Source organism: Augochlora pura, chromosome 1 (assembly GCF_028453695.1).
Source record: "Augochlora pura isolate Apur16 chromosome 1, APUR_v2.2.1, whole genome shotgun sequence".
In the NCBI taxonomy this organism is placed as follows: Eukaryota; Metazoa; Arthropoda; class Insecta; order Hymenoptera; family Halictidae; genus Augochlora; species Augochlora pura.
In genome coordinates this window covers 11,607,573-11,632,624 of record NC_135772.1, presented here as the reverse complement: position 1 = coordinate 11,632,624, position 25,052 = coordinate 11,607,573, and the positions used below count along the sequence as shown (strand labels likewise).

General features: G+C 38.0%; 1 protein-coding gene across 1 annotated transcript in view; it reads left to right on the top strand.

Moving 5' to 3' along the window:
• The window catches only part of LOC144467996 (glutamate receptor ionotropic, kainate 2), a 211,558-nt gene that overhangs the window by 54,372 nt on the left and 132,134 nt on the right, over positions 1-25,052 (top strand). The window contains exon 3 of the mRNA XM_078177070.1: positions 8,273-8,434. Within this exon, the coding sequence (XP_078033196.1) occupies positions 8,273-8,434 (162 nt within the window). The remainder of the gene's footprint in view (positions 1-8,272; positions 8,435-25,052) is intronic.

Sequence of the window (25,052 nt, the reverse complement as noted above, 5' to 3'; positions counted from 1 at the left end):
GGTCTCTTTCTCCCGGCCAGACGGCGCTAACTTCCGGCGCTCGTTAACCGCCTGGCAGCGAGAAGTTAGCGGACCGTCTCCGCGCCCGCGCGCGCGCGCGCCGCATGGAAATCCGTGAATTCTGTCTACCCCGCGCAATCAAATCGAATTCGCGAGTTCGCAGACCGTTGCGGCACACCTTCGATTAACTTCTTTCATCCGATTAGGAGCCCCCTTCTTTCGGAAGCCGCGCGCGCGAGCTCGTCACCGTTTTCTTGCTCGCCGGCTGCGAAGGGAACTCCATCCGGATGTAAAATATCGCTCTTCTCGCGGAATGCAATTAAAGGTAAATGAATACACAGAGCGGAGAAATTGGTTGCCGGGCGTTCTCTCGCGCGAAAGACGTTTCCGGTATACATACTCGCGGAGAACATCACCGCCTGTTGTTGCGAAATCGCGCCTCACGAAAGTGAGAAAAATAGAACGCGGCTGTATCATTCCGCGCGGAGAAGAAATTTTATAGCCGTCCGCGTGTATTCTTCTTTTTATCGAGAACGCTGCGAAGATTTGAAACAGAAAATTTTAAATTGAAAAACAGTGAAATAGTTCTACCTCAAGGCAGCCGTGTGAACAATATTTTACACGAGTTACGGTAGCGGTCATAAATTTTGTACTGAACGCGGCACATTTTTAAGCGATTCTCGCTTTTAGGTGGAAAATTATGACACTATTCTTACACTATATTTTATACGTGATATTAACCCTTTGGCTACGGCAGACTTTGGCACGGCCGTAGTTTTTCGTTAGGCACGCATTTCTGAGGAAGTACATTAAAATATTCAAAATATTGAATTCTATTACATTAAACCAATATTACTTGAAGCGAACAATAATTTTAAGCTTTTTTTACAATATATAACATAAATATTTGACAATATATAATTAATCAAATTTAATAATAAACGGGGGGCGAAATTTGATCTTGACGCCTATTGGCGCCAACGGTAGTCAGAGGGTTAATTAACGCTAGCTGTTTTTACGCAGCCAGCAAATCCTGTTAAATATTTTGAATTAACCAACAAATTGAAAATAAAATGTTGCAGCGAATGTAATCAAATGTGTAGAAACTTAATAAAAGAATACATGAAGAAAAAATGATCCAACGAATTTTACATTTAAAATGACACCATTGCGTCGACCTAATCGGCCAAAAAGCAGTTGCACTAAATAATGGCTAATAGTAATTACAGAGGTTACTTTAGGCGAAATAAAAGTTACATAATATTTTGAAAATGAAATAATTTCTTTCTATTTGCACTAGTGTATTTTTGTCATAAATATGTTAAATCCAGAATCTAGCGATAATCCTTGATGGAGTTCGATTACGGGCGATTGGAAATTATGCCTGCTACACGGTTGCCTATCAGACGGTTCGCCTCGCGAGGATTAATTGCAAATCTATCAGCTTTGGAAGCACGTATCTCTTACAACAAGAAAAAAAACAGAATCCCATATAAAGAAACTTCATTCCGCGGTTGCAGCTTAATTTTCATGTGAGATCATTGATCTCCAAATTATGATCAGGATAGCAGGAACATTGTGTTCGGCGGACAATCAAGTCGGTAAGTCGGCCAAATACAGTAAGGCCCGATTAAACTGATGATTCAGAAAACGATAGTGTTATTAAACCGTGGAGCTTCCTGAAGATATTTGAGATTTATGTATCTCGCGTTGCTCGTGCCGTCCCATACTAGTTCGTCCGTGGACGTAATCCCACAGAAATGGAGATTAACCTACAGGAATCCCGGCCACCTTATCCTAAGCCCATAGGATTCGTGAAGATTACGTTGAAAATGGATGTGGGATAGCGACGTTGATTTCTGCGATACAAGGTCCCTCCATCCATTTTTCAATGTACCAGGCTTAAATTAATAATCGCATTTGTCCCACTCGTTTCTTAAGATTGCGCGTGGACTTCTATAATGATGGCACAAAAAATGGATGGTAATTAAAATCAGTGTAAAAATGATTCGCACATTGTATTTCCGATCTGTTTGATTTCGTAAAAGCGTGTCGTACAGCACTGGACAGTAATACACGTAGATTCGGTTTACAGCTTGAAGCTTTCCCTTAACCCCTTGACGTACCATTTCCTTTACAGTCACCACGATTAGGAATTTTTCAATTGGCACAATTACTTGGAAGGGACAGAACATTAATATGTATATCGTGCCTGAATTTACTTGAATGCTTAAATATTAATAAGGGATTAGAACTATATTCCAATTTTAAAGAACAGAATAACATCCATATTTAATTATTTGTTAGTAGTAATTTTCGTCATAAGTCGGACTCGTCAAAGTACGGCGAGAGGTTAAGATACGCACTCTGAATTTTCCTGTGCATAATTTAATGCGAAAATGTTACGGAAAATGTGCGAAAAATGTCACGCATTAATACATGTAAATACATTGGAAAATTTGTTTCTCCATTGAACGTAACACAGATTTCAGGATTGGAGTCTCTTCTTTACAAGTGATCTCTTAAACTTCGATTCATTATTTCTTTTTTAGTCACTCCATTGCACTCCGAGTGAAAGGTGTAGTATATACTTTACAGCAGCACAAAGATCACGAGGACTCTACACGACGGAACTTGTTCGCCGCGGTCGATTTATTCGAGAGAAAATATTTTCAATGGTTTTGGTGACGTTTCGGTTTGTAAAGTTTCCGAGTAAACCTTCGAGTATACTTTCAGTTCGCAGCGAGTTGTAAAATTATGCGCGGAAGGACTGATCGTTGAATTCCGAAAGGAGACGCTTGAAACTTTAAAATAAGTCCAGATGTATTGTGATATGGCTCATTTCTACAAAGTTATAACAGTTCATATATCAACAATTTATCTAAAATTATAGAAATCTAAAATTAAGTGGATGAATACTTTTTACGTTGACAGTATAGGTGCGTCGTTACTAAATATAGCGTCTTTCTATACTTTCGGTAGACGTGTGGTAAAAAATTAAATTTTTCCTTTCGCTTAGAATGTTTAACTAATTATTCAATTTTTATCTCGATTTTTCGCGCAATTGGGAACAGCTACGATAACTGGACAATTATTCGCACTAAGAAAGAAAATCGCAATCATTGATAAGAACCCGTTGCCGGTAACCCTTCATTTATAAAGACGTCAGAGGCGTTAAAAGACAGCTTTTTCAGCGGTCATTATAACCGGTGGAAGATTTGTGAACTTCTTCGACGAGCATTAGCTTCGAAATTCGTTTCCTTCGACGGCGCAACTGCAGACACTGTTCCCGACCTCATCCCCCGCAATAATTCTTGGCAAACAAACTCCCGGAAAAACTACTCCCCACCGCCCGCGGACTTTTTCGTCGGAACCCTTTCCCCTCCATTTAAACGACGAATGATAAAGCGAAGCTGTTAAGCGGATACTTCTCGGGTACCGGAAAGAAACCGCTGAAAGAAGTTGACTACGTTTCTGTCGAGGGTTCGCGGCAGTACTTATCGCCTCTCTCGGAAAGAACGGGGAAACAGTTGCAGACTGGTAGACCGGCCATGGAATAAGAGAACCGGAAAGGAACCGGCTTATACGCCGATAAATGGATTAGCAGGATTCACCGGCGGTGGATAAAACAACCGCGAAGAACTGCCGGCGGGGAGAGAGGTTAAAGATTCGACCGAAGAAATTGCATGAGAGGCGTTTCGGGGCTACAACGCGGTCTCGGCTTTTTCTGCTGGTTAGTCGATTTATAGGATTCTTGTTTCGTAGTCTCACCGGGCTGGCATTACCGTCATTACGGGCTTTCAGTGTTCTTTTTACCAACGCCGGCTGGCTGTTTCTCAGCGCGTTCCACCGTAATTTTCTCGAGTTGATATCATCGTACAATAGTCCTAAATTGCGCAAACAAAACCGAAGCATAAGTACTGCCAGGCTTTAATAAATAGAATTACGACCGGAGATTTGGAAAACGAAATAGCAGATCCGATACATAAAAAGTGATTTTTGATTTCTATGAAAATGGGTATCAGAATGTTTCGGTACCTCTGATTACAGATATGAACTTATAATGTTCAAATACCATCAAACGATAAAGCAAACAAATTACTTCAACAAGAGTATAACATTCGTATGTTGTTTATACGTCTATCATACGAAATTCAGAATTAAGTAGCTGCTCTATTTTATATTACATATTTATATATTTCTATTTTATATGATATATACATATATGATTCGTTTAAAAACCCGAAATTCACGAAACAATTTCGCTCTCGAGTTCGATGTAAACCGAGACTCTGTAAAAATGACCATTACGAAAATACTACAATTTAAAATTCGCGTTGGACGCTCTGTTTAATATCAAATGTATCCTCCCAGCGTGCAGGTATCGCTGATTTAGCGCCGGTGTTTTATATTTCCTCGGTGTTGCGATTTCCATGCATGGCGGCGTATAAATTCCTTCTGATCTCCGGACGTCGGCGGTGGAGATAACGTTCGTAAAAAGAGGGCGCCGAAGAAAACGGACGTAGATCGAAACTGTATTATTTAGGCATTTCTTGCTGGCTGCGCCCGATGATGGTTCCCGCTATTTTCGTCACCCCGGCGCATCGGCGAGCGCCGATAGCGTAGCCGGAAGGCTCGCTTAGGCGAAGGTAAACTGTCGCCATAGAAGAAAAGCAAAGGAAGCTGGCGCACGCGGGGACGCCGCTGAAAACTCGTCATCCCGGTCCAATCAGGCGGATGGCCTCGATTTTGTTAGGGGTCAGACGCGAGTCTCTTGTCAGACTTTCACCGGGAAAAGAAGGTCTCGCAAAAATGGGATCTTTTTCCGCGAGAAATTGCCCGGCCACGCGTCTTTGAAGGACCTCCGCGAGGCTGTTCAGATATTTACATCCACACCGAATCGCCGCAGGGTTGTGCACACTTCCCATGGTCAGATGTGGCCGGCGAAACGAGTTCGAATAAACAGTTCTGACCCAATGCCGATGGCGGTTTGCGATCGGAACGGTTGCGGCGCGTGCAGCTAGCTCTCGTCACGAATTAGCTGGAGGGTGCGTGAATGGAACACCCGTTGACGCGACGTTCCGATTACTGGTTCGTCGTATGTCACTGTCGCAGCCGCGGGCCACCAGATTCTTGATAGCGCAGCCTCCACGAAGGATCCTCGGAAATTGATAACTCTCCGTTCCGCTGGACGCCCGGCTATTTTTCAGCAACAAAAGGACGATGCTTCACCGAGCCGCTCTGTCCTGCACGGCTGCCGATTAATGTGCCTGCGTCCCTTAATTAGTCCTGCGAACGAATGGCGCGGATGTGCGCGCTCTGCTCTTGTTTGCACAGATTTTGATGCCTCCTGAGGCTTTTCGGCAATGGAATCCCTCGCCGGGATATCGTCTTTCTCGGTCGCTGATTAATGCTTGCGTCCCCGTTAATTAATCAACGAGATGGATGAAACGAAATTCTAATTTTAGAATTATCCAATTGATTTAAGAATTATCTAATTTTCTTATTCACTTACAAAAATTGCGAAACAGACTTAATGCAATTTAATTACCGAAACATTGAGCAATCTCCTGTTGTTTTTATTCGTGAAAATCCTAAATGGAAGAACGTGAAGATAAGCCAAATAAGTTTACGAAGTACAACTTTTTTAATTGGCACTTAAACGTGATACACGTTGTATATATTTTTGTAGTAATATCGTAGTAATAATATTATATCGTAGTTGTGAAAATAATACGTAGTTCTACCCTTTAATCTTTTGCTTGTTCAATGAGGCTATCCTGCGTTCGCAGTGAGCATTTTAGTTATTAAATCAACAGTAATTGTAAATGATCATTTCGTAAACTTCAAGAATTTCATATTTTTACTATTGTATTCTCTAATATCACTTACATTGCAATTTTACAACTTTATAACTTTAAGATATTCAAAGTCTCAAGCAGGTATTATCAAAGTGTTATGAAAGTCAGTTGCATAATTTCTTGGAAGAATATATATAATCGTAGTCTTTTCACGCAGATACATTACTGATATTATTAATTTATTGAGCGTAAATATATACGCATTGTCAGTAGGTCTGGGGAAGAAACAAACTCGATCTTTTATTACTTTGTGAGCTCATCTACGTGTTTCTGTATATAATCAAATCGTAGCAGTGTACATTTTAATTTCTCAGGCGGCAAGGAATAAAAAGTAATGAAAATCCTTTGTACCGAGGTAGGGGATTCTGCTAAGAGTTGCAATAATAGTCTGGGGTGAGAAAAGCAATGGGGATCTTTTAATTAAAGAACATCAAGGTAGCAATTATTTAGATACGACAGGAGTAAGTTTCTGTTTATTAAAATTTGTTACGAATTGCGAGACATTACATAGCACGCTTGAAAGATTGAGTTACAATCGTGTCTGTCCTTATTTATGATACATGTAATTTTGAACTTCCCATTATACTACGGAATACAATATCGACTTTCTCTCATAATATTATACGATAACATGTTGCATTATACGTACGAACAGTTTGTTTGAAGTACCTTAATTCGAGATCCGCTTGAACATTCTGCATCCACATCATCATCATAAACATCCCTATTACTTGTTTCAGTAAAGCTAGCAAACTAGATTGAGTTCTAGATACATCGGCACGTTTCCAACAATAAGAAATAAATAATTATTTAGAAATCTCTTGCAAAATTTTCCAAAAAAGAAATTAATCTAAATGAAAAGTAGTTTTAAACAATCTGGTACAAGCCTGCTTAATTTATACACTATACAAAAGTAGTTTTCAAGTTGCCCTCGGTACGATGTGCAAAATATATTTTCTATATCTTTTACAAAATATTGATATGTATGGATTACTTACATATCATCTCTTATTCAGAAGTATGTTGAGAAAAATAATAGATCCAATTCTCAGCAACCTACCCCTGTTAACGCCCTTGAGAAGTAGGGTAAAAGCGTTTCCCTTATTGGCAGAAACGATCCCTTCCTATTAACCCCAATTTACACGAAACGAGGGACTCGTGCCCAGTCAATTGTAAACAAATGACACCATTTGATTCCCCTCACCGTTTAGTTCCACCATAATCGCCATTTTCGGCTAGGAGCACATCAGATGGGTGTGTCTGTGCTTTATTTATGTGTGTATATTATTTATGCGATCAAAGGTGCAATATTATTACAATATACAAGAACGTTGAGTCTTCTGATAAACACATGATTATTTGTAATTACGAATAACTATAATTAGAATCTTGACTAACTATAAATTGAATCTTGGCTGTATCGCGCACATATTTTTTAAACGGTTATCGTTTAAGGTTACTCGCAAGCTTGCAATTTATTATTCGTGTATAGGATTTTTACGAATACTTTACGCTTACGTTAACGGACGGTGCCTGAAGGTAATATCGGGATAATAACCGTAAGAACTTGAAGGTAATATCGGGAAATGAGAAAATGAAACACTACGCAAGGGCAAGGTAAATCGCTCCACCTACACTTTTCCATTTTATTTTGATTTCATTTTACAACACTGGCGGTGTCATTTCTCAGAGCTTGGATCTCTAGTAATTTGATGTTCTTCGCCTTAAACGTTGCCTAGTCTTATGCACCGTTAACAACAAACGTGCCACGAAGCAAAAAGTTACTGTCAAAAGTCGGACATTACGTATTTAACGGTCTAATACCCCGCAGTCAGTGAGCGTGTAAATTTCTTTGTATACGTACACCAAGTCCTTGACATGCTCGTGCCCGCGGCCTCGCCGAGTTTCGAAGCATCGATCAGCAATTAGTAAACGAGTTTGCTTCGGTACTCGAGCCGTGATACAACTCGAAGAATCTGTCATGAAGCGTATGACAGACTGCTCTCGAGATGTAAATCCGCTGGTGATGAACCGTTATGAAGTACTTTTTCCACGTAACGATACGATCACACGGCACACGCGAACAATAACGGGCGCAAACATCGTTTCCGCGATATCGCGTTCTAAACATCCGCGTTTACGAAATTAATGGTCGCGCTCAGCTGCGCGCACGGCGCACCATGGAAAATTAATAAGCCGGCGAGAAATTGTTCCGTCCCGCTAATAGAATGCACCGGAGAACACTTGTCCTTCGTCCGAAAAGAATAGCGGGGTCAGCACGTTCTAAGTATATTGGCATGAAAGGGTGCATTTTGATCGGGAATTTCGCCACCGACGCGAAAATCAAATTTAATGAACCACTCTGTCGGCGCTGCCCTCCCCTCACCTGTATGTCGACCGGCTGCTTTCAGGTGCTATATTCACTCATGACCAAAAGGATAGCAGTACGGAGCTGGCCTTCAAGTATGCCGTCTACAAGATCAACAAGGAGAGGCTCATCTTGCCGAAAACGACGCTGGAGTACGATATACAGTACGTGCCGAAAGATGACTCCTTTCACGCGTCGAAAAAAGGTAAGATAATTTGCTCTACTTTTGTTCAATATTTGGGTAACCGCTTTTAAATCCTTTCATACAAGCAGCGACTCTGAGATTTCGCTGGATGTTAATATCGGATTGTTGCAAGTGAGATGGCGGCTTTTATACATTTCAGTTAAATTTTCTATTTAACAAACTTAAGAAATAGTTCTTTGATAAAAATATTTTCTTCCGATTTCAATATATAATGCAATAAATTCATTAGCACGTTCGCTGCCAGTGTTTTTAGCATGCGTAAATTTATTTGTGTATTATAAAATATGATGAAAATATCGTCAAAGAGAAGCTAAAAATTCTTTAAATGTTATGCTACGTATTACAATTTTAAAGAATTATTTTCATAGAATTTATTTGATGTTGACGCAAAATCGTGATCGCTACACATGTGTGATGCTGGTAACGAACGTGTTGAATGTTCTCGAAACTATCTTCCAGACAAATTTGATCCAGATGCCTGAAAAATATTCTCATGGAAATATATTTATAATATCAAGATTTATGAAAGAAGGAGTCAGAAACCATTCATTACTATAATACTTAATGTATATACATGATCTAAAATTTGCTGTGAAAGTTATAACTTGAAAATATCAGCAATTTTTATCAGAAATTTTACATTGTTGATTTTCTTAAGTTTTAGTTGACTTTGTGATAAAAAATTAATAAAGATCGTATATTGAATTTTAACACATAATCAAACATTTAAATGCATCGATCATTACACCTTTGAATACATGTGCGCTAATTTCAGTTAGTGTCAATATTTAGATCTGGTTACACGGATAACAACAATGGTCGCATTTGTACTCATTAATCCTTGCACAGATGCCGACTAGTTGGCATTATGCATTACAACGTTAACCTTCAATTAATTAATTATTCTATTTCGAACTGAAACTTCACTAAAGACTGTAATTTTACTTTCCAGAGTGTTTATAAACATATTTAATGTGTACTTATAATATTTTTACTGACGACATAAACCTTCTTAAACAAACTTGATATTGTTCGACGCATTTGCAACAACAATCTTGAACGCACAAAGCTACAAAGCATTGAAAGTAATTGAAATGTTTTTCTTTTCATTATAAGAAATCTTTATGAGAAAATGTGCTCGCATAAAGGAATTTATTGTATTGTTTTCGATAGAAATATCCTTGTAATTTCAATATTTGTTAAATAAAATATACAAAACGGGTCACACAACCGACGCTGCCAGATTTGATGTTAAAATGCGGATATATAAGTCACAGTAAAATATTAATAAATGATTGATGTTATAATCGTTAATGATACAGTCTTAAACTAACAACTTCCATCACTTTAAACCAAATAATTATTTATTTTCAGCGTAAAGAATTTAAATGCGTTTGTAATTGAAGTAAAAACTAAAAAATGAGAAAAGTTGTTGCAGATAAAAAAAGACAATAATGAAACAGAAAAAGTTTCGAAATAATTGAAAAACGCTTGTGTTCGTGATTTACATCAATCTTGAAAATATGAGATACATGCGTTTATATTATCAATCTATTCATCCGCAGGCGTTATTTACCAAAAACTTAAAATTGAACAGCCCAGGTCCCAAAAAAGAAAGAAAACGAACATTCAGGAAAATGGATCGGTAAATGAACGATAGTGATACGAATTTGTTAAAATTATTTCTGGACTTGGGATAGGATGCAGCTTTAAGGAAAATTTATCGCAGCTGCGCGGTATAAGCCGTCCAAGGATAATAGGTTTGCTCACGGCGTCGTTATTAAAGCGACACGCAACAATATTACCATCCCTCTGTCGGCTGCCAAATATACGTTCCACCGTTCAATTTAGCTTAAAACATATATATGTGTATACTATTTGCAACAAATTTGACATCACGTTTCCTGTCGATATCGTGTCAGTAGCAGTTTCAAAAACAATGAACAAAGCCAGAGAAGTGGGAAAATACGCGGTGACCATCCTTCGTTCGGTTTCATTTATGTGCAAGTCGGGACGTTTTCGGCCGAATAGCTCTGTTTACAACATCGTTAGAACAGTATCACGCTAGTCCGTATTTTCTCACGCGGCAGAGAAACTACCGCATCTGACCGTGATAAATTCTTACGTACCAGACGCAGGGCTGCTTTATAGGATCATTCTGCCGCGATATTCTTGAAAACCTGAACTCATTCCGTCGTAATAGAAGCAAAAACGATAAAAAATATATTGTTCGATTTTGCAGTAAAATTTCGATTGCTTCGAGATTTAAAATTACCTTTTTCAAGAAAAATCGAACCAGTACCGGAGTTTTTCAAGCTTACAGTTTGATCTTTAATAAATTATTGCTCAAACTTGTAGTATATTGTGGATTGGCTCGAGACCGCGGGAATTCATCTACGAAAATTACTATAATTTATCTGTTTTACATATCTATTATAATCTCATTGATTGAACAGTATGATACAATTAGCATAACGTAAATCGTTTCACTGCGTCGGAATATCTTATTGTTTCCGTTCACGGAAGTCGATGTTGCGCGAAACGTGCGACATTTTATTCGGTAAACCGCATCCTATTCCGATCTCTGCTGGCAGTGGGCACCGTTAACCGTGCGTACGGTAAAAATTCACTATCCACAGAGTAATCCGTCAGCCGGATTGTTTTCATCGCATGACACGTGTCTGGGTTACTTACGCGTCACTATAGCCTTCCGTGGGAAATCACATCAGCGGCTTTCCTCCCTTTTTTTGTTCGTTCGGGATCGTATTTCGATTCGAAGCGTACTGCTGCGCGTCACCCAGTTTCTACACTCTAGTTTCCCAGAAACCTTTGATTGGGCTTTTGAAACTACTGGACAGGTGAAACAGCTCCTGCGGATTAAAACGGTGTGTAGGTGATATTTTTTTTTCTCGTTTCAGAGATACGTTGTCCGAACGAAACAGGCTCGAGTTGTTTTCGACCAGTTCTTCGGATAAGACAGTCGACATCCCTTTTTTACCAGAAAGCCTAACGAACGGTTACGGCAAATTTTCCATAGATGTTTTGCAGCTTTTAAACGAAAATAAGAAAATTTGGGAAAAGAGGGTATGATTATTCGAGTCTTGTGCCTGGTTTTTATAACTTTTGATCATTGGTAACTATAAAGATAAGTCGTGATGCTCGAATAATCGTATCGCGTTTTCCCAGATTCGCCATTTTTAAATTGGTATAATTAAAGAGAATTTACTGTATGTCTATAAAATATGCATATAGTTCGTTTGAAGCTGCAAACCAAAGTACGTTTATTAAATTCTATTTTCTCCTCGTCAGCTGTGAGATATTTTTCGATTGTTAATCACGATTTGGAATAGAATACTTGCTATGATTATGTGAACTTTAGACTTTATAGATAAATCTATCTTCACAGTTCTAAACAAATAATTTAATTTAAAACCGGTTTCTCTGCAACGACTACAAACAATTAACACTTGGAATAACTTAAAAGGAAATGTATTCCGTGGAGAGATAGCCAACCCTTCTTCCTGAAATTTACATTTTTGTTATCTCTAGCTTCCTCACGAACTTACTCTTCGAGATGAATTTTATTACGTCCTGCAAGGTTCATAAAATTCATTGAACATGTAATAATATTCATCGTGTATTGCATTCAATGTTGCAACTTGTTACTCCAACCAATCTTTAATCGGAATATTTACTCATTATTTAGAGAATATTGATAAAATAGGACGTCATACGAATTGCACTATGTTGACGTCATTTACGGACCATTACAAATGTTATTTACATCTTATAATTGCTAAAAGCTTAAGACGATATTCCATGATCCATTCATTTTAAATCATTCTTGAGATAAAGAATGGTTCGAATTTTTCAGATCATGTTCTGCAATTTTGTGTACATATTGGGTTATCTCAAGATAATGTTGTGCACTTATTATGCAATTATTCTCACAATTGCTAAAACGACTTAACGGGACAATATTGAACAACAATACAAATGTTTAATTTGTGGTACAGTGGGACATCCTATAACGAACCAATTCATCCTAAATAGAACCTTATGTGTTACAGCATACATTGACTATAAAATACTTTGATATATACATATATATAAACTGAATGAAATATGAGTGCGCGGGTGTATGTGTTAACGTAGACTTTTATTATTTAGTTAGCACTAGAAGGGTTAACCCATTGCGCTCCTATATCGAGTGTGACTCGACATTAATTTTTTTTATCTCAGGAGCTCCATTTTCGAGTCCCACTCGACGTTATTTCGAAACGAAATTGAAATAAAATTCGGAGTGCAAAGAGTTAAACACGAACAGAATACGAGTTTGTTTCTGAAACTACTAATAAGTTGGCCCTATAAAGGAGAAATACGATACAGCTCTCTGGTACTCGTAACAGGGCTGGCTCCGTTCAGAAAAATCGGGGAAAATTGTTGCGTTCAAAGTTATTGTTCGGCGATTTCCCGATTGTCAATTTTCGCTCGACCGGCCGGGGTCCCTCCTCGTTCACGGGTTTCTGTCGTTTTCCTCCGCACTCGAGAACGACATGCCCAGGTCGGAAAGGCCAGCCGGCGCCGATGGGGGTAAGCCTCGGGTTACAGTTTCACGAAACGCTCGCAACGCCCTCGAGAGAACAACCGGAAACGCGGCCGGGCGGCCGTCGCGCCGGTGTTCGCCCGTTACTACGTAGCGGTGCCCGACTGTATGCATGCAAATGCGAGCACTCGTGACCGAGATGAACCTTGCAGGACCGTTTGTTTCGCGTAAAGCGCTATCTACGCCCGACCGTAGGGCTTTTTTTTTACGTTTTTACGGTTATATGCATACGTGTCGGATAAACGGTGGCCGGTTATCGGCCCTTCTGCCGATACTCGCCGCCCCGGGAACACAGGTTCAGCCGTTCAATCCGTGAGGAGAATATTAGGCAGCCCGGGAATACAGTTCACATCGCTCGGAATTCGGAGTACACCTCGATTGATTTAATAAAACCGCCGCGAAATTCGTATCTGCGCCGCGGATTCCTCATCGGCATCTTCCGGTCGACTGGCTAACACGTTTCCCTTAACCTCCGTGAAATTAAATAATCTTCTATCTTGTTTTTCCTTTCTCCAACCTACTGCTAACAACTTAGTATTCGTGTAATTGATTAGAGGCTACAATGATTATGAGATTGTTTGCATAAACTTTAAATTTGTAAGTTTCGATGGCATTTTCGGAAGAATGGATGTCCTTAGGAGTTTCACGGTATAGTTAAAAGTTCTTCGTTTTTCATAAACGTAAGTACCAGCAAGATCCCTGCAGATGATCGGTCAAACTGCTTATAATCACCGACAATCACGACATTTGCGACTCAGACATGTGGGCTGCAGATGAGACAGACCTAAACGAAAACTTTTTCACGAATAGGCCACCGATAACACGAGGTAATAAGACACTACTTCGACGGACAGTTTTCCACTCCTTCAACGAAGACAATTTGAAACATGCTTATATACCAATAAGAAAAGTAGGCTACCACCACTCAACGTCATGTATAATATAGAATTTGTTGAATAGTTAACCCTTTGCATTCGGAGCTATTTTAATTCGATATTTAAAATCGTCTCTCTGACCTATAATAGTTCCATTTGAAATAACTCGCTGTATTTTATATGATGTATTTACTGAAATTATTATAATATTATAGTGTTAAATAATGTTAAATGATCGCCGTTCAAGTGCAAAGGGTTCATACGTGTGTGAATCCTCGAAAATTCTACGAGTAAAAGAACACGAGCGCGAGAAAGAAACGACGTAATTCAAATCGATACGTAATCTTCACATAACACCTTCTTTAAATCATAACACTGTAAAACATTAAAAAAGTACATAGTTTACACTACCACTATGCCGCTATTTCAGAAACAGAATATTTTTTAGCTGTCGCCGTGACGTCGATTACAAATAACCGCCGAGGAATAACAAGAAACGGGTGGAAATAACAGACGAGAGGCAGTTTCATTTAAAAATCGCGGAATCGAATATTTATTCTGAACGTGAAAAGATTCCGTTGTGTAAACGGCGGCTTAAATGGGGCTGAGCATGCAGATAGTTTTTGACGTATTTTAAGCATAACATGAATAAACATGCAGCTCGCGGGGTCTCGTGCTCCTGCCGTTTGTCGCGGCGGAAATTGTTTCGAAAAGTATTTACGAGGAAAAACCGAGGTTCCCTGGGAAGTTCAGAAAACCGTGAACGCAGGGGAACGTGAAATGGAAATAGGAATATCCTCCGCGTGTTTTCATGCTTTTAATAAATGCAGTCGAATAAAAATTCTCCGTCGGACGGTTTTAATTAAAGCTCAACGAAGAGATTAAGCCGCGATTGGGGCGAGCACCGGTTCCACAGTTTGCCGATCGACCGTGAACATTAATGTCGCGCCCGTAGCAATCTTTTGACGTTTAATATCTTACTCCAGTTGGCTCGGCATCGTTTCTTCCAACTGTGTCTACGTTCGCCAACGGGGGATCGCTCACCCGGCGATACAAATGCGTTTTTAGTGCGCTAGATAACGTTGCGCAGACTTTGCAATGATTCCTTCTAGATTATTGGAAAATGTTGCGCACGTAAAAGGCGAATAGAAAATTATACACCGATGGGGGCCTAAATAGTTGTGCTAACAATAAGCATAAATAATTTTTTATATCTTACACGAAATGAACAATATTTCAGCAAAAAAGTCTTCCACGTTTTTAAAACTATAATAACAAAACTAAAAAAATTTTTTTAAATATTATTTTATTTTATTTCTCGAAATTGTGAGCTATGTAATCATAGATTTTGGCAAAGCTTTTAAGTGCCGCCGTTAAGCCTTGCTGCAAGTACGATTAGAACATCTTCGATTGTAATAATTTCCTAGAAATGAAATAAAATTGATATTTCCGCGTTGTACTAAAAACAATTATACTTTTCTCACGTACAAGAAAAAATAAAACCACTTTGCAGCACAAATTTAAAGAGACTTTTCATTCACTTCTATAACGCGAAAACAAATCTGCAAATTGTTCTATAGCCCAAAAGTTAACACAGTTGGACTTGTATGTTAATCCGTTTGAGATCGAACAATGGATTCGTTGTATAAAGGGCACGTTACACGAGAGCCGATAGATTTGCCGAAAACATTCCTCGGGTGTCTGTTTCATTTCCTGCGTTATCGCTTTTGTGTTTGTTCCGCAAGTTCGCTGCTCCCGCCCTGCGCGCAGTTACTTTTCTGCATGCTCGTAGCCGGGTGAAATGGACTCGCGAAAAAAGATGCGTCTGCAGCAAGGGATCGAAGGAAACGAAATTTGAAAAAGCGCCGATAAAAGGGCTTACCGGCGGAGCTGGCTCGACTGCAGCGGAAGTACGTTCTGATAACGGGCAGAGCATCGTCCGTCGAAGTCACGGCTCTCGGAATCGACCGTCCCGAGTTCGGTTTCAAAGGATGAAACGGCGCAGCAGGGGCTTCCACGGATGCTGGCGAACTTGAATCGAGTACCGTGAGCTTCGTACTTATGTTCGAGATGCTTGCAAGTCACTCCGAACACCTGTAAAAGCAACAAATAAGATTACTAGCGTGTGGATTTGATGTACTTCTGACGAAATTGAATAGGTGAAAATTAAACCCTACCTTTATAATATTCTATTTTGCAATATTACTGATCGAAATTTCTTTATCGTAAGTAACTTCCTAGAAAATAAAGAAGAGAAAAAATTTCGAACAATCTACAAAACATTTTTTTCGCTGCTTTAATATTATATACAATAAAGTAGTTCTTATTTTTCAATTTTCCAATCGTCTAACTTTTCTAAAGTATCTCAATAAAAATGTGTTAACACAATACATAGAAACATCATCCTGGCAACCAATTATTGTCCTACAAAGTATGAAAAATTAATTATGAAATTACATCGAAAACGACAAAAATATAATTGTCGCCACTAATGTACGTAATTATTATTAAAAACGTATACAGTAGAAATGGAGAACATGCTCATTTAAATAGAATCAAAGGTGCAAATCAAATAACGTTCTGAATTTTTGTTTCATACATGCGAAAAAAAGAATGTTCTATTTGTTATGCTTTTATGAATGTTTTATGTTATCTGTAAACGTCGGAGTATATAAATTGATCGAATTGTTTTTTCTTATCGAGTCTGTCAATTTCAAATAAATGGTTTTGAGATACACGTAGTCAGAGCCTATAGCAAATCCATCTATTTGCTCGATGCTCTACTATAATATTTCATAATCTGTGTTCCCATAACTGTTTCGAAACTCAATTTAAATATTTGAAAATGTATTATCTTTGTTTGCGTTCATTGATAAAGGAAAACAAAATCATTAATTGTTGTTTTTTTGTGACGTTACACAGCCAATTTTTCTTGGCAAAAAGAATGTCTTACTTTAAACAATTAAACAATTAACTTACTATTTAAACAATTAAAATATTAATAAAAAAATTTCGGATTAGAAAACTTCAACATACATATAGAAAATGTAAGTCAGTGAATATTTTTTTCGTTGTTACTATAAATTGCGAAAGCATCACAGAACATTGAACTATTTAAAAAGCGTTTCCTTCCTTTCGATCTATTGCAGGTTCAAAGACCGATCGCTATCTGTTATCTCAGAAACTTGTTTTCCACAGTGAAGTTATTATCCGAGAAGCGAACGTCGGTCGTTCGTAACTTTAGAGTTAATCTTCCCCTTAGTGCTTACATAAGTTTATGAAAAATATAAAACCAGGAGATCGTAAATCTTTCTACAATCTGTCTTACAATTTCGTACGTAATATACTGGCGATGTTAAAATGTATCACTTTATTTTATTAAAATGTACTTAAAGTGATAACTCTATACGCTAAAAAGGATAAATTATATATCATTCAATTTGGATAAAAATTGCTTTACATTAATATGATTGATGAATACGATTTGATTAATAAAAGAATTCGTATTCTTGTGTCTCTATAATTCTCTATAACTATGAAAGTGTCACATGAAAGCAAAGTACTGAAACAATGAGAAGGAAACTTTATTTTAGTGGCACTGCAAATTTACTACCCAGAGAGATTAACGACAACATTGGTGAAAAGTAGTTATGGCGTTGGTAAGTACAGTTTGTAATAGTTTTGCAAACACAGTTCAGCCATTTATCATGCCAATGATTCCGAAAAATTTTCTGACATCGCACTCTTATACAAACCTATTCAATAACCTTGTGTCAATTAACAATTTTTCTCAATTAAATTGTAAATTAAAATTATTGTTAACGGACAGTTATCAGTTTATTTTGTTACAGTATTTAAATTGAAATCAGCTTAACCCCTTGCACTATTGCTCCTTTCATGCTGTGACGGTTAGCACTTATTCGTACTTAATAATTTTCCTAATAGGTCCAGACAATTTTTGTTTATTGTATTGTCTTTATTTACCTTCGTTTCTGTACTTTGATAACAGAAGAATTTATTTTTATTTCGATGTAGAAGAAATTAATAATATTCATACTTAATAGAGCTTGCATAAAGTGCAAGGGGTTAATGTACAGGTACCAAAATAACTTAGCTAAATATTCACGATGACCGAATACTTTCGCGATCAAGCGTACTTATACGCATTACTCAATTAATGCACATGCGGGAAAGTTGCAGTCTAGCTATAAACAATGCCCGACACAGGAGTCTACTTGAAATTTTGATCTTACTCTCCGATGAGGTTCACCAAGTGCAGAATTGACGCGGCACTCAATGCGTCTGCACGTCTACTGTGCCAGATTTTTCTTTCCTGAAGTTAGCGTGATTTATCTTACAGCTTCACTGACAATGTCTCGAGACATTTCATGCGAAACGGTCATGCAGATACCCGTCATTGCGGGCATACATATTATTCTGATAGCATATTTTCATGGTAATGAAAGGTAACGGGCTCGACGGTATTTTCTCGTAAATCGAGAACAAAACGGCGCACCGCGTGGTTTCCGCTCCCTCAGACGCGAGGTGGGTTTTTGACAAGCCGAACACCTTTACTCACCTCGCGGGGAAGCAAAATGAAAGGGGTTCCATGAAATGAGCGCAGCCTGTTCGCCGGCGAAGGAAACGGTGGCTGAAGGAAAGCGAATGGTACACCGAGCAATTGTCCTCTTGTTTCGGGAAGTCTGCGTCCCGATGAAAGGACGACACTTGAAGCACCAAGAGGAAATGAAAAGCCTTTCTTCAGCATCCTCTACCTTTTACAGGCGAGATCGAATTACGGGCACAGAATAACCGAAGGAAGGAACGAAGTTTAAAGAGGGGTCTGTCGGGCGATTCTTAAAGCGTCTGGGCAGCCATCTTGATCTCGGAAACGTGGCTGACTGGCACGTAAGAAACATGCCCTTTGTCTCCGGCAAGCGCTACTCATTTCATCCCCTTCGGATACCTCTCCGCCACAGTTCCAGACATATTGGACCGTCTTCGGTATCCATGTAGCTACGGTTTTTCTTAGGTTTGCTGGTTCGAGGATTCGATGAGTTGACGTTTCATCTCGAAAGTTTTTGTCAAGTTCGATGAAACGAGGATATCGACGATATGTAAACGGTAAATGGATATTTTAATCGAAATATCGCATACAGAATTTCTTCTCTTATTTGTACTCCATTTATTGGAACGAAATGGGCATTTCACGATTTAATGAACTTCCGCGAAGATTTTTATTTATAACGTGAACAGTAACAGTTTCAGCAAGAGATTCGCAGCTGGTAAATAATTCAAGAATGGGCTATGTTTTTATTTCATACCGAAGATATCGCGAACGTAAACAATTGTAAACTCAGGACATTCTTTTTCGATTGGATAAATTAATTTATTTGAATGAGAGCTCAAGTTATTTATACGATAAGTTTTTTCTACTAACGAACATACATTTTCCAATTTTTCTTCTCGTTATTATTCTACATATTATTCATTATCCCCACATGTATAGCCTGAGAATGTATATTTTTTTCAAAGTACAATGTAATAATCATATAAACTCTGAAACGTCTTTAAAATTTTCATTGGTTCATTATAACCAGAATAAATACTATCATCGTTCAATTTACGTAACTATACATCGCCAAATAAAACCAGCAGTAAACGCGCTGTTGTTCGCATTCGTTTGTAAAGCGGACGGCCAAAAGGTTAGATGAACTTTGTAAGCCGCACAGACGGACGATGAAGACAGTTGGACCATTTTTGTGAAACAACATGGCATAACGGTTGGGAACATGCTCGTATTGTAATAAAATTTCCGGCTCTGCTGTTCGACGGACCGCTATACAGAGAACCGCAAGACAGAATAGCGGCCGTGTCTGCACGATCCTCGACGTGATAGGAGCGCAGATGCTGCCCGGAGCGAAGCTTAAATCGCGAAAAGAGCAGCGGCTGCAAGAACCCCGTTGACCTCGCTCAGAAATACGATCACCGAGCATGGTTGGCTTAATTTCCAGTCCCGTGTACCTTTGAAATCCGCCGAAAGACTCTATTATTCGCGAATTTCGCGGTTTGTATTTGCGGGCCGTAGATCGTAGATTCGCGAAAAATTCAAAGGATATGGAAAAAGCACGAAACTCCACGATCCTTTTCTATAGAACATTGATTATGAAGTGTAGAGATTTTATCAAAATTTGATATGCTATATACTCGTTTCTCTGATAAATATGTATAATCAGCAGTTTGTTTAGGAAATACTGGAACGACATAACTTTGTTATCGAATATTGCCCATTAACTGAATCTTTAGTTTGCTTTTAAAAATTATTTTTGCTTTTAAAAATTATTTTTGCTTTTAAAAATTACTTTTGCTTTTAAAAATTACTTTTGCTTTTAAAAATTACTTTTGCTTTTGAAAACTATCTTTGCTTTTAAAAATTACTTAAGGAAAATATAAAATGTTAGGCTCTGAATTTATATGGTTACGTTTTGACGTGCTGTACGCATTCATCATGCGCACAGCTAATATCCATGGATATTTAATTTATGACATCCACATTTCATCATGACTTTGTCCAATTTCTTACATTCAATTTTGGTAATTATAATTAGTTAACATCATAAACGTATTTTTATAATTGTAATGTTTTTGTTGATTCAAATATTCTCTAAACCAGTCTTTTACCAAGTGATCTTTATTGCTAAAAATCAATTCGCATGAATTCGAATCAAGGGCATGCATATTGATAAATTGATCTATACGATAATGGAAAAAATTATTTTTCGATTATCGTATTTTTCTCCGCAAAGCGTTTAAAATCCTGCTATTGTATTCTGAAAACTGTTATTGCAGAGTTCATCCTCAATTTCCTTCACATATATGAACAGATAATGCTACAGTGAGTAGTTTATATAAAAACATTGATTGAATTTGCTAGCACGAGCGTGATATAGCACGTTCGAGCCAGTGTGCGTTAAGCGGATGCTGGCGTTCTAGCTTTTAAAACGCGTACAAGAGAGGAGATAATCCGCTAATATGAAACAAAGCTGTATATGGAGTAAATTAGCGAGCAGCATATGTGCTCTACTATAGATAGCGAGTAAAATCGAAGCTGTGAGTAAAAAAATCTGTTACAAACAGAGGAACATGCGATGAAAAATATTGGCTCATAAAAATAGTGACACAAGTGACAGATTACGTTCATAACAATCGACCAGTCTTTTAAAACAAAATTTTAGGACTTTGATAAATATTTGTATTTGACATATTGTGGAAAGAGGTATTTGACGCTGTAAAATGACCACAGGCAGGGGATTTCAAAATTCTTATGCACAACGTTACAGGCGTTCAAATTCTCACAATTTTTCGCTCATGAAGCATTCCTTTAATTTTTTAGAGGAGCTTATTCTAATTAATTTATACAGTGCTTCATCAAGCTCTGCTATTTCTTTATTATTTATTGCCCAAAACTATTATAAATATAAAGTCGATACTATTAATTATAAATATATATTATAGATATAAATTCGATACTATTAATTATAAATATATATATTATAAATATATACTTGATACTATTAATTATAAATATATGTTATAAATATATACTTGATACTGATCATTTCCAAATGATACTGGGAATAATATTAGATATATGCAAAATGAATTGCAGATTTGACGCACCACTTTTGAATAATACTTCCGTTTTAGCTATTCATGTAGATTACACTTGATGAGCCACGTTCATTTAGACTTCCGATTTACCGAAAGACGAGCCCCGAAAATGGTCCACGGTTTAGTCTCTCGCGGATCGTTCGCGAATGTAGGTTTATGTAGATATTCACGGTCGAGCAAGCTCCGTGCGGAAGATCGAAGATCGGGAACCGTGGCGGCATGAAGGACCTCTATTCGTGCGAGGCATTGAGAACAGAGCCCTCAAGAGGTGCTCTCGAACACGTGACACGCCGTGACGTTGTACAGAGTCCCGATTTCTTCTATTAAAGCCGGAGCCTGTCGCGTTCGACGTAATACGACTCTTCAATTGTCGGGCGAATATTTTTATTTAACCAGTTTTTCGCGCGTTAACGCTTCGTGGATCACAGTGTTTCTTATTTTTGTATTTGAACGTTTTCATCCTTATCGTATTACCTCGCTGCTCTTTCTACAATTAGTATAGCCAGCACGGATGCTAAATAAGAAGTGTTCTCTTTTATCTGTAATAAAAATGTTTTTTAATCAAAACGAACTATTCTTGCAATAAAATTACAAAATAGTTTATATTACTATGTGTATAGCATTATAAATATGACTAAGTATAAAATGACCGACAAAGTTCGTTTTTTCTAGAAACGATTGTTTCGTTGAGAGAATAATCGATACCCGCCTTTTTGACACGTTGATGAAGTGGCGCTGACAGAGAAATACTTAGACAATTTTATTATTGATTTCGCACTTAAGGAAAGATATAATACAATTACGCCGATCGCCATTGCTGATTCTCAGGCCAGGAAGAAAATGAAACCAATCCAGGGAATCACCTGGTTCAAAGGAAAAGCCGATCCTCTCCGCCTCATTAAAGGTGTTGAAAGGACGTGGCAACAAGACATGATCACGATTACGGTCCATTGAAGCTTGGACATTTTGTTATCTATTTCTAGCGCGCGTGTTACCTCGTCGCTTTAACCATTTCTGACCGAAAACAGTACCTGGTCTGGATATTCTGTTGCTTTTGCGAAGAGGATAATTACCTTAGAACTTAAATCTAATAAATGGACACTGTTGTCTCTTCCGCACAGCTCGGTAGTTGGGGAAATTTCAGATTATTCGGTTGACAGTCCAGTTCTCTCTGTTGCTTTTAGACACCTTCGTTGCTCCGTGCTAAATTGCGACGGTTTCTATCATTTCCTGAAGTCCAATCGTTGCGAGTTGATTGCGTCACTGCTCCCGTATTCTTTTTCTTTGAAATATCTCGAGATTCTGTCGATAAACTACCCTGTAGAGCGGAGTATATTTTTACAGATTTTATATATTATATTGTATAATTTTATATATTATTTTTATTACGACTAATCGTAATTGATCTGCGCGACTTCCTGCAAAATAAAAAGCGTTTAAATCAACTTTGAAAAACAGATATGAGATAAATACGTATTTTCTCGTTCAATAATTTCACCGAACATTTTCCAATATCTCCGCAAATTTATGTTTCATCTACTCATTTTTGGCATAGGTGTATAAACACCGTAATTTAATCACAACCTCTATATTTATGATAATTTTGCTGCGAATTTGATGAATACATGAGAAAAATGAGTAAGTAAACTTAAAGCAATGAAACTATTTAAAAGCCTCGAAACTATGTATAGATACATTATTTTCAACAGATGCAAATTATTATAAATCAAATAAACTTTAAAATTACACCATACAGTCTAGAATATCCAACTGAATTTATAGGGTGCGCTTAACTTTTCGTAGAAATGTCACTATGTTATATAAGAAAAAATTATACCAATACATTGCGAACCAAAACTTCGTGAATGTTAACTTAAAAATTTCTCAATATTACTTAGAAAGATTGCCGGTTTTAATGCATAACGTAGTGCATGAGAATCTCACGATATTGCGAAATTATCTGCTTGAAGATCTTGAAGGAGTTATTACCTCGAGAAAAAGCCGGCATAAATATTTCATTATAATCGCCGAAATTCTGCGTAAAAATTGAGAAAACAGCAGCCGCTTCTCACGCTCGTTGAATGACTCGCGAAGCCCACGGAACAAGCGACCGAAAGAACCGTAGCCGCGCGGCTGCGAAAGTTTGCCAATCCAAAAGTTCCCCGCGATACCTTCCGTATCAGCCACGTAGTGCGCGATTATACTTGCAAATGAAAAATGTTTCTGTTATGATCCCGGCACAACGTTACGCATAATCTTTATTGAAGTTGCTTAATAGCAGCCGCGAAAGGATCTGCTCGACAAAGAAATGCATTTAATAACGTTCCCTATGTTGCCTAGCTCCGCGTATTTTCACGAAAACTCCACGTCAGTCTCGTCTGCCTTCTTCTGTGCAGAGCCTGGCGAAAGCGCTGGCAATCGATGTTGAAGCTTGTGACACTGTCTTACAAACGCTTGTCGCAAAAGATGGATGAATACATATTGTAACAATATTTATACATAATATAATAATATTTAATAATATTCATATATACAAATATTGGGGGTGGCAATGTAACAGAATTCAGCAAATTAAAAGATTACGTCGAACGAAATTGGATAACATTTTTTAATATAATATTTATTATAAAAAGCATACAAGAACAAATGCCAGTTAACATAATAAATATTATAAGAAATAATGGATTGATATTCGTTGATAATAACTTTTAGTAAAAAATTTTTTATTACAAAATCATTTAAATCTAATCTGAACGTTCATTGGCAATTATATAACTAAAAGATGAAGCTATTAGGTATTGCAATAATATTTTTTTATAGACAATTTTACCTTTAAGTTATTTTAAACAATTCTATCTTTTCTTCTCGCATAGGAAGTATATAAACAGTAATAACCATGTAGTATAGTATATAATATCCATTTGCATCATAACAGTTGTACAGACAAAGTAGTTCCGCGTCGACGGATCACTAAACCGTGGTTTCATTATCACCGGCAATTAAAGCCTTTGAGGGTAGGCGTACACCGAGGCCGAGGGATCCTCATACGTCATGAAATCCTAATGAGCCGTATTTTGCGACTTCAGTCGGCCGGAAGGCGGCGATTGACAGTTTTTGCGGTTGCCTCCGCGCCAATTACGAAAGCCTGTTGTGCTCCGCCACGCCACTATTCACCGACCAGTTTGCATGTCGATTTTTCCGGCATTTCGAGGCACTGTTAAGCTTCGTGCGCGAACGAGGTCGAAAGAAAACAAGACGACAGAGAGCGAGCCTAGCCGGAGGCGAGAGAGAATCGACTGCGGGAAGACTGTTTCTTTCGAGGAGTTTTTCTCTGTGATCGCGTTGGTTGTTGGCGAGAGCGGAGCGGTTGTTCGAGAGCATTTTTTTCATTGACGTTCCCTCCGCTACGTTGGTTAAAGGATAACAGCGGTTCGAATAAGAGAGTAGAGATCGCATTCAAGAGATA